Source organism: Amphiura filiformis, chromosome 18 (genome assembly GCF_039555335.1).
Source record: "Amphiura filiformis chromosome 18, Afil_fr2py, whole genome shotgun sequence".
Taxonomy (NCBI): Eukaryota; Metazoa; Echinodermata; class Ophiuroidea; order Amphilepidida; family Amphiuridae; genus Amphiura; species Amphiura filiformis.
Window position 1 is genome coordinate 35,197,169 of NC_092645.1, and position 18,862 is coordinate 35,216,030.

At 38.2% G+C, this 18,862-nt stretch overlaps 1 protein-coding gene across 1 annotated transcript; it reads right to left on the reverse strand.

Moving 5' to 3' along the window:
• Positions 1-1,169: 1,169 nt before the first annotated feature.
• On the reverse strand, positions 1,170-18,525 carry LOC140139109 (large ribosomal subunit protein uL18-like). Its single transcript, XM_072160891.1, has 7 exons — positions 18,514-18,525; positions 17,545-17,730; positions 16,425-16,559; positions 15,450-15,652; positions 3,949-4,126; positions 3,375-3,463; positions 1,170-1,679 (listed from the first exon to the last, which is right to left on the reverse strand). Exons 1-7 carry the CDS (start codon positions 18,523-18,525, stop codon positions 1,589-1,591), a joined length of 894 nt encoding a protein of 297 aa, XP_072016992.1. The 3' UTR covers positions 1,170-1,588.
• Between the last annotated feature and the right edge of the window lie 337 nt (positions 18,526-18,862).

Below are 18,862 nucleotides of genomic sequence, written 5' to 3' on the forward strand. Positions count from 1 at the left end.
AAGAAATTTGGGGTTTAACTTTTTTTTCGCTTGACTGTGGCACTTTTTTTGTAATTTCAGGAAGCCCTCCATTGACATGTACACGGTATGAAAGTGCATTGACCCCTGTACATTTCATAGTTACGACACTAAATTTTACAGTTGAAAGAGCTTGTGCGTGCTAAGAGCAAAGCGCCCTCATACACTAATTTTGACATAAAACAGCAGTTTCCAAGAATACGGATGCCCTAAATCTTATGCAACTTTCAAAAATGGATGCTTTGGCACCAATAACATAAAACACCCATATCAATAAAGGTATTGAATAATCAATTTTCAGACCCCCTGTCCTAATAAGTTTTTTGGCGGCACCTCATTTTTGGCCTATTTCAATGAAAATGGTGTCAAAATGCTCAGATCATCCTGCATCAAATAAGCTTGAGCCCTAAGGAATCTGACATATCATGGTTGTATAGGGTTTGGATCAATTTATCTCATTTGCATTAAGGGTGTGAGTGAGTCCCGGAATTGAGTCCCGCCTCGATAATCCTATTACCCGGCAGGAAATTCCCTGCCCAGGTACCCGAAATTAAAAAATTTTTAAATGCTAGGATCATTCATGGTTGACCTAAAAAAAAATTGAATTTTGCACACTGTTTTGTGTTTTTAATATGAAAATTTATACATAGTTTTCATGTCATACTCATACTCTATTAATGATATCAAAATGCATTGAATTTGTTTGTTTTTTTGCAATTTCGGGTACCCGAAAAATGCGCCGGGTACCCGGGCACAAAATTACCCGAAAATCACACCCCTAATTTGCATATTTGAAAGAAGCAACTGAATTGCAATGTCATACATTCTATGCTTTCGGTGAAAATGGCTCATAATGAAGTTGCAGTTTTGGTCCATTCAACTGCAAAATGTTATCTACAGTATGCAAGGTCTACTGACTGCATTGTTTGAGAGCTGAATGTCCGAAAGTGCATCATTTCTTACATAATGAACCATTGTGACTGAACACAACGATATTTGACATTGTTGTACATTGGACCAGAAGAGACCAATTTTATAATCTTTTAATTACAAAGCCTTTGTAGGGGGACTTACAACTTGGACCATTTAACAACAATCTTACACACATGATCTCTAAACCATCAACAAATAAAAAGGACAAGACAATGCAATTACTGTCAGTAAATATCCTGGTCATTTATTTTCAGTTCAATTTTTTGTTTCCTCTAAGACGTTTCGCTGATATTCTTGATTTCATGTAGAACCATCACCTATTCCCGTATCAAAGCTGCATATTTAACTGCAAAGCTAATAATACACTTTGTTTTTATTCAAATTCAAGTGACTTCCAATAGGGTCAAGCCCATTTTGAGAAAAATCACGAGGTGATCTTGCTACATAGAGGTGCAAGTTTAAAATCGGTAAACGTTGCATGGATGTCACATCAACTTGAAGTAAAACAAAGCTGTACGAATATACCATGATGGTTCTACAAGGTTACAGTTAATAATATAGTTTTTTGGTTGATGTATTTGTTGACAGCGTGATGGTGTAGGCGTTATATTACTGGTCTGGTACTCTTCATAATTAGTTATTCCTGCTTGTTGGCTCTGAGGAAGGATTCCTTCTTCTGTCGTACACGGTCTTGGCGTTGTGCCAGCGACAACTTCTTGCGGGTCCACCTGTAATGTGGAAACAAAATAGGAAAGAAATGGTCAAGTTAGCAATGGGGTAAGTTCGGCAATCTTCATTCCTCAGGGGTGTGAGAGGCCACAGACCAAAAACGAGGAAAATCACTAAAAACAGTGTAAAATCAGGGTAAAAAACCCAAATATGGGCCGAAAATAAAAGAAAAACACATAAATTTTGGCAACAAAAAAAGAGGTAATCAGCTGAAAAGAGGAACTCTCACATCCCTGAGTCCTAAACAGTTGCTGTTTTTCCTTAAATTTCACTGATTTCACTGCCTGTGTTATGCAAGAAAATAATTTACAATTGAACTGTGCCGTTGTGTGCATTGCGCATAATATGGTATGCTTGCATGATAATGATATCTTCCGTGTTCTATTGGGCAATAAATACATGGCTGGGTCTCAAAATAATACCGGAAAACACATGTACATTCCTATTCAAAATGATTCTGAATGCCCAAAATTGTTCATCTATTTCCACCCTGATTACTTTATAAAACCCATGTTTTCTCTCAGATGCCACTTTCATATCACACTTCAGCTCATCCGGTAATTCCAGCTTGTGTGTGCAGTGTTATCATCATAGAAAATTTAGAATGTTGCTTGCTGTATTTCACATTCTGAAAACAGTCTTAACTATTAGGCTCCATGCGCACCACACTCACTGTTTCCCTGCCTCTTGGATTAATTTCAGTTGAAAGTAATGAGTTCATCCCATGTGTTTGCTCTACTTTTTGGCTGTTGCTTTAATATGCCTTGCAATATGCGCTTCGCCAAGTCCGGGAGGGCCACATATTATGCTAATATGTCCTTGATATCGAATGATATTAATACTACGCAATGTTGTTACTCAGATCCAGTCACTAAGGTCGGAGCTTCTGCGCAGTTAGCACACAGCGGCACGCATTGACAGGAGGACACCACATATGTACAGCTGTTAGGGCTGGCGTCGGCACCGTTTTTTGATGTTGACATATTTTGTATCTTGACGTCGACAGTGTGTCGACCATACATTTGGGTTCCGAAAAAATACCAGGATTTTTTTGATGATTTTAGGAATATTTAAACAATTTTAACCTAAAAATATCTAGAAACACCACCAGCAATTTCCAAGATAGCCATCTTCATAGCGAGCATGTGTACAATTTACACCGGAAAACAAGGCAAAATACTGCCAAAATTATGAAGGCAAATAACATGAAAAATTGGCGAAATAGTAGGCAAAAGATCAGATTTGGCATTGCATTTTGTTGAAAATACATTGGAAACGGCCAATATTTTGAGTGAAAATGAGCTTGCCTGATGAAGTTTTACTGGGCCATTGCCTTTGCACTATGTCGCCATGGACGGAGTTCTGTCGATATGTTGACATAATTCACTTTGACAACAGGATTCTGACAGAGGACCTGTCGACGCCGGCCTTAACAGCTGTGCACAAGAATTAAACCATACAATGCAAGCACATTGGGGTCAAAGGGATGGTTCATAGTACAGTACAACCCTGATATAACAAAATTTGGATATAAAGAACTAATTTCTCTGTCCCTGACTTCGTTATAATGAGTTTCCACTGTAACATGTATTACGATTCACAAGGTAAAAATGAAATATGGACTGTTCCATTCAATGAGGCTTTTTGCAACAGACTGACCATAGTTTTCGCTAATTTTTTTTTCACAGCCTTACCTCTTTGGTGTGCCTTCTCTTGATGGTTTAGGTTTCGCCTCTGGGTCTTCTCTGATAGCGGCGTGGCATTTCTTGTACATTTCTTCAACCTGCAAAGAACAAAATCAGCAGCATCGATAATGTTTAAGTACATTATATTTATATAACAGATGTCTACATCAAATTTTTCCAATACAAGTGCCAATTTTCTTTACAGCTGTTGGACCAAATTATTTCTTAAAAGCCCCCTGAGAGGTCTATGGATCTGGAATAGAGTTATTTCAGGATTTTTGTAAGATGCAGGCCTACATGTACCCAATGCACATGGGTCAATTTCTCTCAGATGCCACTTTCATATCACAGTTAAGCTCATCCGGTAATTCCAGCTTGTGTGCAAGTTATCATCACAGAGAATAAGATGCTCTTTTTTGGTAACACGACACCAAGTAGATCAGTTTGCTTGAGCCCCCCCCCAAAAAAAACATCATTCAAATTACAATTTCTCGGGCTTGCATCATTAATTTCCGCCTCCTTCATTATTTGACAAATTAATTAGGCAGAAATTTTTAGTGTAATCCGGGAGTCCTCTACTTACACCATCAGCTGCTACTCCGAGCTTGATGTATTGAGAGAACTGGCGCTTGTAGGCATCTTCATCATCCTCCTCTAGGGATTTCATGTAGTCGGATACGTGTCCGCCCAGGATGTGCTTACGATGTGTCTCAGCATCAAATTCCTTGCTCTCATTGTCGTAGCCTGGGAAGCGTTTGCAGCTGAAATTTCAACAAAAAAATACAAATTACTATTAGTTTGCGGAAAACAAGCTGTTCCGAATCTGTGGAAATATTGGTGGAAAGATGGGGCACTCTTGAAAAATCTGGAAAGTGGGAAGCTCCTTCCCAGGAGATTTTGAAGTTTGGAGGGAAATCAAGGTCCTTAAACAGAGAAATACATCAGAATTTGGAGGAAAATTTGTCTTTTTGAAGGGAAATTTCGATCATTTTCCAGGGAGATTTTCATTTTATCCAGCCCTAGTCAATTCCCCTTTCTGGTACATCCCAAAAGCCTTTGCAAATTTTATCAGAGAATACAGCAATTACAGGCAAAATGGTCTATTTGGATTACTCAAGTGCTTTTCTATTCAAAATGAATATAAATTAATGCCTCAAATTGTTAAAATGTATAAATCCATTCTGATTATTAAACTGATGCTTTCTCAGATGCCACTTTCATATCACACTAAGTTCATCCGGTAATTCCAGCTTGTGTGTGCAGTGTTATCATCATAGAAAAAAAAAATAATACAGATAAATCCTTGTGATAATATGCCTAGATGTACAATATATGAAAACGGAACTTGACCGTCATATCTTAATTAAATGTTTAAAATAAAGTTCTAGTCTAGAGGGAATTCCAACGAGAATAGTAGAGATTGGAACTGGGTTCATTCAGGCGCATTCCAATTCCGCTGAACCCACTCCTTTCCCTGCCACGGCACTTGGATGAATTCCATTACGAACAGTTGAATTTTTTCCTCAATTGGTTTGAAAAATGAAGGCATGTCAATTCCAGGCCTGGAAAAAATGTGGAAAGTGGGAAGCTCCTTTCCCAGGAGATTTGGAAGTTTGGAGGGAAATCAAGGTCCTTAAACAAAGAAATACATGAGCATTTGGAGGAAAATTTGTCTTTTTGAAGGGAAATTTTGATCATTTTAAAGGGAGATTTTCATTTTTTCCAGACCTGGTCAATTCCCCTTTCTGGTACATCCCAAAAGCCTTTGCAAATTTTATCAGAGAATACGTCCTTTCTCGGTTAAAATTGAGACTTTTGGCAATTCGGACAAAATGGTCTATTTGGATTACTCAAGTGCTTTCCTAGATTCAAAATGAATATAAATTAATGCCTCAAATTGTTAAAAATGTATAAATCCATTCTGATTAAACCGACGCTTTCTCAGATGCCACTTTCATATCACACTAAGTTCATCCGGTAATTCCAGCTTGTGTGTGCAGTGTTATCATCATAGAAACAAAAAATAATACAGATAAATCCTTGTGATAATATGCCTAGATGTACAATATATGAAAACAGAACTTGACCGTCATATCTTATCAAATGTTTAAAAAGTTCTAGTCTAGAGGGAATTCAAACGAGAATAGTAGAGATTGGAACTGGGTTCATTCAAGCACATTCCAATTCCGCTGAACCCACTCCTTTCCCTGCCACGGCACTTGGATGAATTCCATAAAGTCTCTGGCAAGAAATATAACTTGCTGTGATCAACAGGTAATTTTATGGTATATTTGCGACGGCTTAGACTTGAGCTACAAAGCACCCCCTGAATAACGTTTAGGAAAGCTGTCAGGAGAGTGATTCAATTGAGCATCAAGTTTTAAAAAAGCAGGAGGTGAGCTAAACATACTCTCCTGACCAAGTACAGGAGAGTTTAAGAGGAGTGCTCACTCTCATTGGCTTCAAATGACAAAGCCTGCTGTAAGATTCTGTGACTGTCAGTGTTACCCATACCGCGGAAACATGGCATGTTGCCTCAGGGGATCGACGCTAAGTCAGGTACCGCGTGAGCAAACTCAAAAATAAGCGCAAACAGCGCGAAAGCGTACCTAAAAAGAAACTTTATGCGCGTAAGGTAAGCGATGTCGCCAGGTCTGTACGCTGTACCGGCGTCAGCTGAATTCGAGTACGCTTAGAAGGCACAGGCATGAAAAATTCCAATCTGTGTATTAATAATCTAAGGTGTTACCAATCACAATGTTTTTGGAAACCATGAAAATGGTGTGGGGAAATAGAGGAAGGGCCTGAAAACTGTCAAATTGTCTCCTAAATTGGGTTGAAAAATGGAAACCTGTCAATTTCTAAAACAAAAGGGCTTTCCCCATTCATGATGATTATGAATGACTGCCCATTTTTCTTCTAATCATGTATTCCATTCTGATCAACAACCCATATTTTCTCAGATGCCACTTTCATATCACACTTAAGCTCACCCGGTAATTCCAGCGTGTGTGTGCAGTGTTATCATCATAGAAAATTTGAGTATTGCTTGTGGAGCTGCGGTAATATGATGAAAACTTAACTTGATTGATCGCATCTTGTTGAATTTATATTTCCCAGAAGGAAAAAACAATTCTGATGACAAAGAGTGGCGCAGTATCATAAGGAGTGAGAAACCTGGGTTGAGGCACAGGCCCTCCTATTAAAGTGCAAATTTGAAGAATCCAATTGATGCACTCTTCAAATAAGCATTCCTGACAATTGGGACTAATTTCAAGTCTCTGGCAAGTAATGCTTCTTGATTCTTGAACAAAGATTAGTCTGTTTAGATTAGAAGAGCTATCAGTAGAGCAATTCAATTAAGCATCATTGAGTTTTAGGTGAGCTAAACATTACTCTCCTAAGTACAGAAGAGTTTTAGATGAGTGCATCATCAAGTTTTAAAAGGAGAGTTTTAATAAAGTGCTCACTTTCAGTAGCTTCGAATGTCAAAGCCTGTTGTGAGATTCTGTGACTGTTACCAAATCACATGGGAAGTGAAAACTTGCTTTCATAGTCTGGGAAGCATTTGTAGCTAATATTTCAATGGGTACTACAACATTGGTTATGAATTACTTTTCTACGCATCTTGCAAAAGAACAAGGTTTTTGGAAAACCATGGGATGGTGTGGGGAAATAGAGGAAGGGCCTGAAAACTGTCTCCTAAATTAAGTTGAAAAATGAAAGCATGTCAGTTAGTGTGTATAAAAAAGTGCTTTCCCATTCATGGCGATTATGAATTATTTTTTTTGTTCATCATGCATTCCATTCTTTCTCAGATGCCACTTTCATATCACACTTAAGCTCATCCGGTAATTCCAGCTTGTGTGTGCAGTGTTATCATCATAGAAAATTTGAGTATTGCTTGTGGAGTTGCAGTAATTCTGATGACAAAGAGTGGTGCAGTATCATAAGGAGTGAGAAAACTGGGTTGAGGCACATGCCCTCCAATTGAAGTGCGAATTTGAAGAATCCAACTGATGCACTTTTCAATTAAGCCTTCCCGTCAATTGGGAATAATTAATTTGAAGTCTCTGGTAAGTAACTGTAATGCCACTTGAAGAAAGATTAAACCACTCTCCTTAGACTGTTTAGCAGAGCTATCAGAGGAGCAATTCAATTTCAGATGAGCTAAACATCACTTCCCCGACTTAGTACAGGAGAGTTGTAGATGAGTGCTTTCTCACTAGCTTCAAATGTTAAAGCCTGCTGTAAGATTCCGTCACCAATCACATGGGAACTTAAAATCTTGCTATCATAGCCTGGGAAGCATTTGCAGCCGATGGGTGAATGGGTACAACATGGGTTTTGAATTATTTTTTTACAAATCTTGCAAAAGAACAAGGTTTTTCGGAAAACATGGAAATGGTGTGGGGAAATAGAGGAAGGGCCTGAAAACTGTCAAATTAACCCCTAAACCTGTCAATTTGTATGTACTACAAAAAAGCGCTTTCCCCATTCATGATGATTTTGAATTAATGACTGTCCATTTTTCTTTCAATCATGTATTCCATTCTGATCAACTATAACCCATGTTTTCTCAGATGCCACTTTCATATCACACTTAAGCTCATCCGGTAATTCCAGCTTGTGTGTGCAGTGTTATCATCATAGAAAATTTGAGTATTGCTTGTGGAGTTGCAGTAATTCTGAAAACTTAACTTGCATCTTGTTGAATTTATATATTTACCAGAAGGGAAAAAAATTCTGATGACAAAGAGTGGTGCAGTATCATAAGGAGTGAGAAAACTGGGTTGAGGCACAGGCTCTCCTATTGAAGTGAAAATTTGAAGAATCCAATTGATGCACTCTTTAATTAAGCCTTCCTGCCAATTGGGATTATTAATTATAAGTCTCTGGCAAGTAATGCCACTTGAACAAAGATAAACCACTCTCCTTAGACTGTTTAGAAGAGCTATCAGAAGAGCAATTCAATTTCAGATAAGCTAAACATCACTTCCCTGACTTAGTACAGGAGAGTTGTAGATGAGTGCTCTTTCTCACTAGCTTCAAATGTTAAAGCCTGCTGTAAGATTCCGTCACCAATCACATGGGAACTTAAAATCTTGCTATCATAGCCTGGGAAGCATTTGCAGCCGATGGGTGAATGGGTACAACATGGGTTTTGAATTATTTTTTTACAAATCTTGCAAAAGAACAAGGTTTTTCGGAAAACATGGAAATGGTGTGGGGAAATAGAGGAAGGGCCTGAAAACTGTCAAATTAACCCCTAAACCTGTCAATTTGTATGTACTACAAAAAAGCGCTTTCCCCATTCATGATTTTGAATTAATGACTGTCCATTTTTCTTTCAATCATGTATTCCATTCTGATCAACTATAACCCATGTTTTCTCAGATGCCACTTTCATATCACACTTAAGCTCATCCGGTAATTCCAGCTTGTGTGTGCAGTGTTATCATCATAGAAAATTTGAGTATTGCTTGTGGAGTTGCAGTAATTCTGAAAACTTAACTTGCATCTTGTTGAATTTATATATTTACCAGAAGGGAAAAAAATTCTGATGACAAAGAGTGGTGCAGTATCATAAGGAGTGAGAAAACTGGGTTGAGGCACAGGCTCTCCTATTGAAGTGAAAGTTTGAAGAATCCAATTGATGCACTCTTTAATTAAGCCTTCCTGCCAATTGGGATTATTAATTATAAGTCTCTGGCAAGTAATGCCACTTGAACAAAGATAAACCACTCTCCTTACACTGTTTAGAAGATCTATCAGAAGAGCATTCAATTTCAGATAAGCTAAACATCACTTCCCTGACTTAGTACAGGAGAGTTGTAGATGAGTGCTCTTTCTCACTAGCTTCAAATGTTAAAGCCTGCTGTAAGATTCCGTCACCAATCACATGGGAAGAGCCAACTTGCTATCATAGTCTGGGCACTCTGGGAAGCATTTCAATGGGTGAATGGGTACAACATTACATTGGTTATGAATTACTTTTCTACGCATCTTGCAAAAGAACAAGGTTTTTGGAAAACCATGGAAATGGTAAGGGGAAATAGAGTTAGGGCCTGAAAACTGTCTCCTAAATTAAGTTGAAAAATGAAAGCATGTCAGTTAGTGTGTATAAAAAAGTGCTTTCCCATTCATGGCGATTATGAATTATTTTTTTTGTTCATCATGCATTCCATTCTTTCTCAGATGCCACTTTCATATCACACTTAAGCTCATCCGGTAATTCCAGCTTGTGTGTGCAGTGTTATCATCATAGAAAATATTGTGTATTGCTTGTGGAGTTTCGGTATATACATGAGAAAGAGTGGCGCACTATCATAAGGAGTGAGAAAACTAGGTCGAGGCACATGCCCTCCAATTGAAGTGCAAATTTGAAGTACAATAACACAATCGTGCAACCTGCATGATCGAACCTCGACCTTGCCAAGCGACGACCGTATTCAAGCTGTGCTTGCTAAGTAAGCGTGTAGTCTTTGCGTAATATATTCGGCGCAAATATCTGTGCATACCCAAGTTGGCTCTCATGATCGAGAATTAGATATTTTGCCTATAGCTTCAAATGTCAAAGCCTGCTGTAAGATTCTGGCACTAATCTGATGGGAAGTAAAACTTGCTATCATAGCCTGGGAAGCATTTTTCATGGGTACAATATGACTTATTATTCCAAATATCTCGCAAAAGAGCAAGCCATTGTTGGAAATGGTATGTGGGGTGGGGGGGGGAGGGGTTGGGGAGGGGTTAAGAGGAAATGCATAAAACCAACAAAATGTCTCTCATATTAGACATTTCATAACATGGAATGGATCCTGGGCTTGTCCTCCGGGAAGTCAATTTGACCGCAATTCCTTCCAACAATACAATATGAATATTGCAATACCAAAGAAGATGAATTATCTATACGTGTGGAAAGGAAATTTCAGTACAAAACTAACTTCTGGTAGAGAAATCCAGTACGGTATCCACGTATAAATACTCCCTTTTTCGGCTTAATTTTTATTTGCCCAAAGCCTTATCATATTAAACTGAGAATACATTAACAATGGCATTGGCAATATTCAGTGTTAAATATATGCCAAGGCTTTTGAGAACTACCAAAAACTACAAACAGTCTAAGTGCCTTTTATTAATGCCCAAAAATGTTCATGTAATTCCATTCCGATTATTTTGATGTTTTCTCTCAGATGCCACTTTCATATCACACTAAGTTCATCCGGTAATTCCAGCTTGTGTGTGCAGTGTTATCATCATAGAAAAAGAAACCATTCCTCAGGCGACTCATGCAGTGTTCGATTTACCTGGATTCGCATCGCAAAATGCGAGTAATTTTTTACAAACTGCTACTCAACTACACAGACCAGTAGCAAAAAACGCGATCCAAAAAATTCGGGAAATGCCTAGTTGCGACCAGGCCTTGAAATAAGGGGCGCAAAAGAGCAAATTTGCGCCTGGTGATTGGCAAAATGCTCCTGCTTCTGTTGGAAAATTACACACAAAGACATAGACCAGGAGCAATTTATTGTTAAATTATAGTACAATTGCTCCTGGTTCCGAAATCCTTATTTCAAGGCTTGGTTGCGACCGTGAACCACGCTGATATACCATCATTTGCAAGTTACCATTTGTCAAAGTCAAAAATGCTTCCATAAATTCCATTTCCCAGAAAATCATCCACAAAAATATGACCCAAAAGTCCCCAAATCGTGATATTTTACACCATTAAACTAAATACAGTAGGGGAGATTGGGGTTAGTTGAAACATTTTTCACAAAATCGTCTTTTTAACGCAAACCGATTACTTTCAAGAAACACTAACCATATCAGTATAAACATATACAACATGCTACAAATACAGCCTTAAACTTTATTGGACCTGCTTATGATTATTCATATAATCCAATTTGAAAATTTGAAAAAAAGTTTTTCAACTAACCCAACCCCTAAGGTAAGTTGAAACATAGAGTGATGTTAGTTGAAACATGGCTTGTAAAAATTTCAAAATAATTATTATTGTGTTGTTAGGGTTATATACTTCCCTTGAAGGCACCCTTTAACATACAATCAGTGTGAAAAAATGAATAAATAAATATGTGGGAGCGCGGGTCAATACTTTGGACACAAGGTGACGAGTGTCACCATGGACAAAAATATGAGAAGCCTAAAATATTATAAAATGTACTTTCTGTGTGCACTTTTTGCTTGTATTATTGCTTTTAACCATATTAAAGCAATATTGAAGAAATGGTAAACATGTTACAAATTTTTAAAAAGTCAAATTTTTAACCATATTTTTCTATGCGATTTTCACGTTTCAACTAACCCCACCTCAAAAGTTTCAACTAACCCCGATGCCTATTTTTACATTTCAAAGTTCATTACAACATTATTCTGGGACTTACTACTAGTGCTTATGATACTCAAAAAATAATCCCTTGAATCTTCAAACAACATGGAGATAACGCATCTTTTCTGAGGGGTATAAAAATTAGTCAGCAAGTCAAAAAACAGATATTCCTTTCCCAAGCCAACACTGGTGGGGCATCAGTGCTGTTGCTAATTTGGTGGATGACCCTTACTAATACCTATTACTAGGTGCCAGTATTTTACCAAATTAATTTTTTGTGTCAGAAAAAATACAATGTTTCAACTTACCCCGCGTTCCAACTAACCCCAATCTCCCCTATCCTCCCTTATATGCAAATTTCATTTTCATGACGTGTTGTGTTACATACTTCCATGTATTACCAGATAACAAAAAACATGCATATTCATTTATGACGTCATAGAAGTAGCAATGTTTATATGGGTGTATAGTTCAGTGGTGAGACGAAAATATCGTGTGTTCTTGGTGACAATCTTCCAAAATAACACAAGATTTTTAGGCTTTCATAGATTTCTCACATTATTTTAATGCTTCAGCTAGTAAATAAGTGAGTTTCCTCTACTCAAAAATGTAGGACTTCTCTTGATTACTGAAGGAAAATTTGCGTTTAGAAAAGGCACATGATAATCCTCTTTAGCTTAGAAAGTTTAGGTGCCGAATTTTGAACCACACTCAGTCTGCAACACTGCAATTGCATAACGTTGCCCCGGGACGTTGCCTCTTTTAATACTATGTTAACCGGCGCATATGGTGAAGTTTCACATCTAGTAAATTTCCTTCCAAATGACAAAATAACCCAGTAATATTAAGCTTTTAACAAATGTTACAGTTTTCCATGCGTGGGTGGGGTATGTGGTAATTATTGTTGCAATTTCAAAACATGATCAGCTATCAGATGCATGGATGGGAAGGGCAATGTAACTAGAACAAGGCGGTTCTCGAACCACGAGTCTCGCCTGCTTTTGTGACCTCCTGCTTTTGCGATAACTGTTGGTAGAGAGGTAAATGAATTTGGCGGTTATCGGCTGGGCACGATTATCTGGCCGATGGTAACTGTACCCACCAAGTTTCATGCCCATGCAACAGTTTTTACTAATATGACCTCAGATGACCCTGGTGGCCCTGAAATGACCTTCTAAAATTTTGGCTCTAAATGTTGACTGTAACCCTCGTGCTAAGTTTCATGCCCCAGATGACCCCTGGTGGCCTCGAAATGACCTTCCAAAAATTTGGCTTTAAATGTTGACTGTACCCACCAAGTTCCATGTCCATACGACAGTTTTACTAATTTGACCTCAGATGACCCTGGTGACCCCAAAATGACCTTCCAAAAATTTGGCTTTAAATGATGACTGTACCCACCAAGTTTCATGCCCATACGAGTTTTTAATAACTTGACCTCAGATGACCCCTGAGTGACCTCGGATGACCCCGTAATGACCTTCCAAAAATTTGGCAAAACCAAAGAACTATTTCATCAAAGTAATAAATCAAAACAGAAAGATGCTTCCTTTACGAGTTATCACTCATTGAAAGTGCTACTTTGCTATACTTTACATGGAAAGCGACTATCTTAAAGTCGTCATATTTCCTTAATTACATGACCGATCAAGCTGTTATTGGGATATGTGATGCACAGTTGAAAATTAATTATTAAGATTTGGTGACCTCCGTTGACCTTTGACCTTGTATGTGACCTTTGACCTCACGAAATTGGAAAAAGTATGTTGCGCTGAAAAATCAAATTTGGCAATACCAAAGAACTATTTCATCAAATAAATCAAAACAGAAAGATGCTTCCTTTACGAGTTATCACTCATTGAAAGTGCTACTTTGCTATACTTTACAAAGAAAGCGACTATCTTAAAGTCGTCATATTTCCTTAATTACATGACCGATCAAGCTGTTATTGGGATATGTGATGCACAGTTGAAAATTAATTATTAAAAGATTTGGTGACCTCAGTTGACCTTTGACCTTGTATGTGACCTTTGACCTCGTGAAAATCTAATCAGGTCGAGTACCTCTGGCCACGCAACTCCCCACCAAGTTACGTCACTGTACCCCATACGGATCTCCAGATAATCTGTTCACAAGGTATTTTGCTTATTACGCATATATTATGCAAATTAGGTACTTAATTACCATATTTTACGCTCAAAATCTAATCAGGTCGAGAACCTCTGGCCCTGCTACTCCTCACCAAGTTACGTCACTGTACCCCATACGGATCTCCAGATAAGCTGTTCACAAGGGTTTTTGCTTGATACGCATCAAATACGCATAAATTATGCAAATTAGGTACTTAATTTGCATATTTTGCGCTGAAAATCTAATCAGGTCGAGAACATCTGGCCACGCTACTCCCCACCAAGTTACGTCACTGTACCCCATACGGATCTCCAGATAAGCTGTTCACAAGGTTTTTTTTTGCTTGATACGCATCAAATACGCATAAATTATGCAAATTAGGTACTTAATTAGCATATTTTGCGCTGAAAATCTAATCAGGTCGAGAACATCTGGCCACGCTTCTCCCCACCAAGTTACGTCCACTGTACCCCCCATACGGATCTCCAGATAATCTGTTCATCTTGTATTATCCTTATTACGCATAAATTATGCAAATTAGGTACTTAATTACCATATTTTGCGCTCAAAATCTAATCAGGTCGACCCCTCTGGTCATGCTACCCCTATAAAGTTTCATCATCATAGCACTTACGGTTCTCAAGATAACGCGTTCACAAGCTTTTTCCGAACACACACACGCACACACGCACGCCCACACACGGACACACACACACCATAGTGATTACTAAGTCTCTCCCTGAACATTCAGGCGAGACAATAAAATGGATTTTCCCAGAAGGTGAGGCATTTCTCTTTTCCAATAGGGGCCTAAAGATGGTATCCATGCAGTGTTTGATTTTTGTCTATTTTTTTTAACATTGAGTACCGGGATTGAGTAATCTGTGAGACAAGAAAATACCAAAAAAATTGATAAAATATGGTGAAATAAAACTGCTACTCAAAATTTTGGAATTGCTACTCAAATCTGAAAGTGAGTAGCAATTTTTGCTACACAATAAAATAGATGAAAATCGAACACTGGACTCATGTGTAAACTACAGCCTTTAGTTAAAATATAAACAGCAGCTATTTATAGGCACAAAAAAAGGTTTGTCTCAAAACTCACGAGAAATTTAAAAACAAATGCGAAATGTGATTTTTTTTTTAATTCACAACTTTTTCATGAAAAAAAAGTCTGATTTTCGCCGAGTTTTTCTGGAAAAACTATAAAAAAATGGGTTTTTTTGATATAAAAAGAATTTCCGCATTTCTTTTTTGTCAAATCGTGCGATTTTACAAACGCGTGCGCAAGCTTTGAGACAAACCCTTTTTTTGCCTAATAAAAGACAGAGATAAAAAGACTAGTTCGCGTCTGACGTCAGGGCAAAGGCACACCGTGATTGGTTGCCGACCAGCGCAGTACCGCATTTTCTGTCTAGTTGTCAGAATTTCAGACACGAACTAGTCTTTTTATCTCTATCTTTCATTATAATCGCTAGTGTAGTGCACGTTAGAATAATTTCGAACAGGAGTATGAGCCCAGGCTTGATCCAGTTAACCAATGGTTATTAACATGCACTGCGACAGCGACTTGGTAAAATAATCCAACTGTGCCTCACCTGTGTGGTACATCCATGCCACCATCGACAGCTCCTTTGAGACAACCAAACAGACGGGCACCTGTCGTTGTCCTGGCAAGACCAACGTCAAGGTAAGCCCTGAAGGCGCCGTGTTTGCCTTCCTCCGACTCCACGTGGTACTCGTCACCGTTCACCTCGGTCTGACCTTCGTAGACGGTGTCGAGATTGAATTTCTTGAGAATCTGCACGGAATGAAAACAAGATTAGAAAGTTGGTGGTGCTAATCCATGAACCAATAATCAAATCTGCATGAATCAACACAGATTCTTTGGCAAGGATCTATTCTAGCAGAGATTCTCAACTGATTTGTATGAATCTAAAGCGATTCTTGTAGAATTTTTTAGTCTCCACTTGTCAAATGCGCTTGCCAAAATCCAAATTTTATGGATTCTTGCAAGGTGAAAATAAATATCACCGCTGTAAATACACTTAATTAATGATTTATTTATGTAGTACTACCTAAACAAAAGGTAACTTTATTGGCCGTATTTTTTTAAATTTTCCTGACAGTACGGCAACATCTAATGTAAGTCACTGATCACACATCATGCGGGATTCAAGAACCCTGTCATGAAAACGCCAACTATTGCTTCTCACTCAGATGCCACTTTCATATCACACTAAGTTCATCCGGTAATTCCAGCTAGTTGTGTGCTAGTGTTATCATCATAGTAAGCAAAGTTAACTACATGATCTATCTACATCTCGTGCAAAGCAAACTCACATTCTCACAGTAATAAAACTGAAGATTCTATGTGGCAGCTTTCCAATCATGCACGCAAACTTAGACTTTTTTTAAATTTTGATTATCCATGTTCTAGGGGTGGGTGGGCTTAAATACCCGAGTGGTTACGGTAAGTGAAGATTATATGTGGCAGCTATCCAATCATGCATGCAAACTTGGTCTTTTTAATTTCAGTCCTCGATTATCCAAGTTCTATGACATGTACTCACCCTGCGTGCAAGCAGAAGTCCAGTGCAGTAAGCTGCAGAGTAGTTAGTCAACCCGACCTTGACGCCATAGCGAGGAAGCTCATGGGCATATGCAGCGCAGATGATCATGTCTCCCTCTATCCTGGCGTACGCTATCTGAAAAGTACAAAACAGACAAGAAAATGGTAAACTCTAGTTAAATATAAAAGGGAAATAAAAATGGGCCACCTCCCATAAATATTACTTGCCACTTTTGAACCAGAATCCTCCCCTGAAATATGTTTAAAATGTGTAAATTGTTAACATGTTGTCTATGTGAATAATAATATTTGATACCGTACTCTCAAATCTTGTTTTCCCATCATATTAATTTAATCTATCCTTGGTCAAGTATCGCAACAGTTCCTCGATCTCGTTCAGATGCCACTTTCATATCACACTTAGCTCATCCGGTAATTCCAGCTTGTTGTGTGCAAATGTTATCATCATCAAGAACGAAACATAAACTTAAGGTACGGTAAATTTAAATGACTCCTCCGATTCTATATCTTCCGGGGAGCAATGAATTATCGGGTAATACCCTAAAACAGTGCAAGAATCATTTCAAAGTTTTTTTCAATTTGCCAAATGAGTTTGTGGGCAATTCCGATTCAAGCAAGGTGAGCGCCTGTGAAGCAAACTAGGACTAAACCAGCATGTTATAAGATTACATAATTAGCATCCACAACTAGGGCTGTGGTCGGCACCGTTTTTTATTGTCGACATGTCGATATAATTCGTATAACGACATCGACAGTGTGTCGACATAAAAAAAAAAAAAAAATTTTAATTTTCAAAAAATATTTTTGGCCAGAAAATCAAGTTATAGGCCCAAAATGACGCCATTTTTTTTTACCAAGTTGGAAAAAGTTGTACATTTTAATTACTTTTGTTTCTATTGAACAGCTAGCAATGCATACTAATTTAATGTGTCCCTGACTGTTCAATAGAAGCAAAGGTCATCAAAATGTAAAAATGGTTGTTTTTTAGAATTTTTTTTTGATGTCGACATGTCGGCATACGTGCCGACGTCGACATTATGTCGACATAAGGCATGTCGACCACAGCCCTATCCACAACCAATTCGAGGTACTGAACTCACCTGGCATATAATATCCTTGTTAGTGATGCGGACAATCATACGATACTTAGGGGTATTGTACTTGTTCTTGTCTTGCACAACCAAGTAACGACGGGCATGGTAGTCAGTCTTGCCTTGGCGGCGACGCTTGAATTTCACTTGGTATCGCTTGAAGTAAGCTTTATTTTTGACAACCTTGACGAACCCCTGTACACGAAGATGTGGGAAGAAAGATAAAAAAAAAATGATAATACATTTTAACTTTACGGAGTGCGATGATATTGTTTTATTTCAATGTCCCTTGAAAGGGTAGAGAAACAATCTCTGGTTCAAATATTAACACGGTCCTCTACACGTGTACATGAAATTGTAAAGTCCTTGATTTTTAAGTTTTAAAACTTAAAGATCGATCTCGGTCAGATGCCACTTTCATATCACACTTAGTTCATCCGGTAATTCCAGCTTGTTGTGTGCAATTGTTATCATCATAAAGAACGATCTTAGTTTGCAAATTATATTTTGTCAAATTCAAATTTTGTCATAATTTTTTTTAATTATGAAAATCTTGCTGAAGCGCTTTTATCTTGCTCTTGAAGTCTGGCGCAGCCCTCGAATTAACCCACAGCACCCATGGCATTTTGCCGTGGGTGCCCATCCCCACTGCCGTAATGCCCTAAAAATATGTCCTTTACCCAAGGCAGTCACTTGCCGTGTCCTCTAATGAAGTTGCCGTCGGTGCCCCAGCCCTGTCCTTTCATTATAAGATCATCTATCTATGTTTGTGTGGGTTTTCTTCACTTTTCAGAAATTGCCTTGGTGCCCTTCTCAAATTTCCTACAGTTGCCATGATGCCCTCTTGAAATATTACAAACTGCCGTGATGCCTTGCCTTTTCAGTGAAAATCCAAGGCAATTTTCAACTTGCCCTAAAAAGTTGCCGTGCCCTTCAGATCCTTAATTCGAGGGCTGGTCTGGCTACGAATTTGCTTACCGATAACGTCATATTCGAGGCAAGAGTCCACTGTTATCGCAATGTAGTAGACATTGCTGATGCATGTTTAGCAATTTGAAGTCAAGTTTTACTTTCAGTTATCATTAACCGTTCACAGCGGATGCATAAAAAATTCAATAGGCAACCTTTGCTCCAAAGATAGTTGACTCATCAAATGAGTATTCATCTTACTCAAGAACCCGCGCTTCAAATTTGCATCCGACAGTTTAGCATTCCAAGCTAGAGTCCGTAATATTGTTTCTTGGTAGATCAGCAGATCAAAAGGGGACTTTGTGGTAAAGTGCTAAAATTCAAGATATATATTTTTAAAGCAAAATAGTAAGAATTT

Excerpts from the sequence above, each read along its gene's own strand:
- LOC140139109 (XM_072160891.1), bottom strand. Across the intron at positions 16,560-17,544 it reads ACAAGGATATTATATGCCAG|ATAGCGTACGCCAGGATAGA; the intron begins GTGAGTTCAGTA and ends TGTACTTTTCAG. Across the intron at positions 15,653-16,424 it reads GACTTCTGCTTGCACGCAGG|ATTCTCAAGAAATTCAATCT; the intron begins GTGAGTACATGT and ends CATTCCGTGCAG.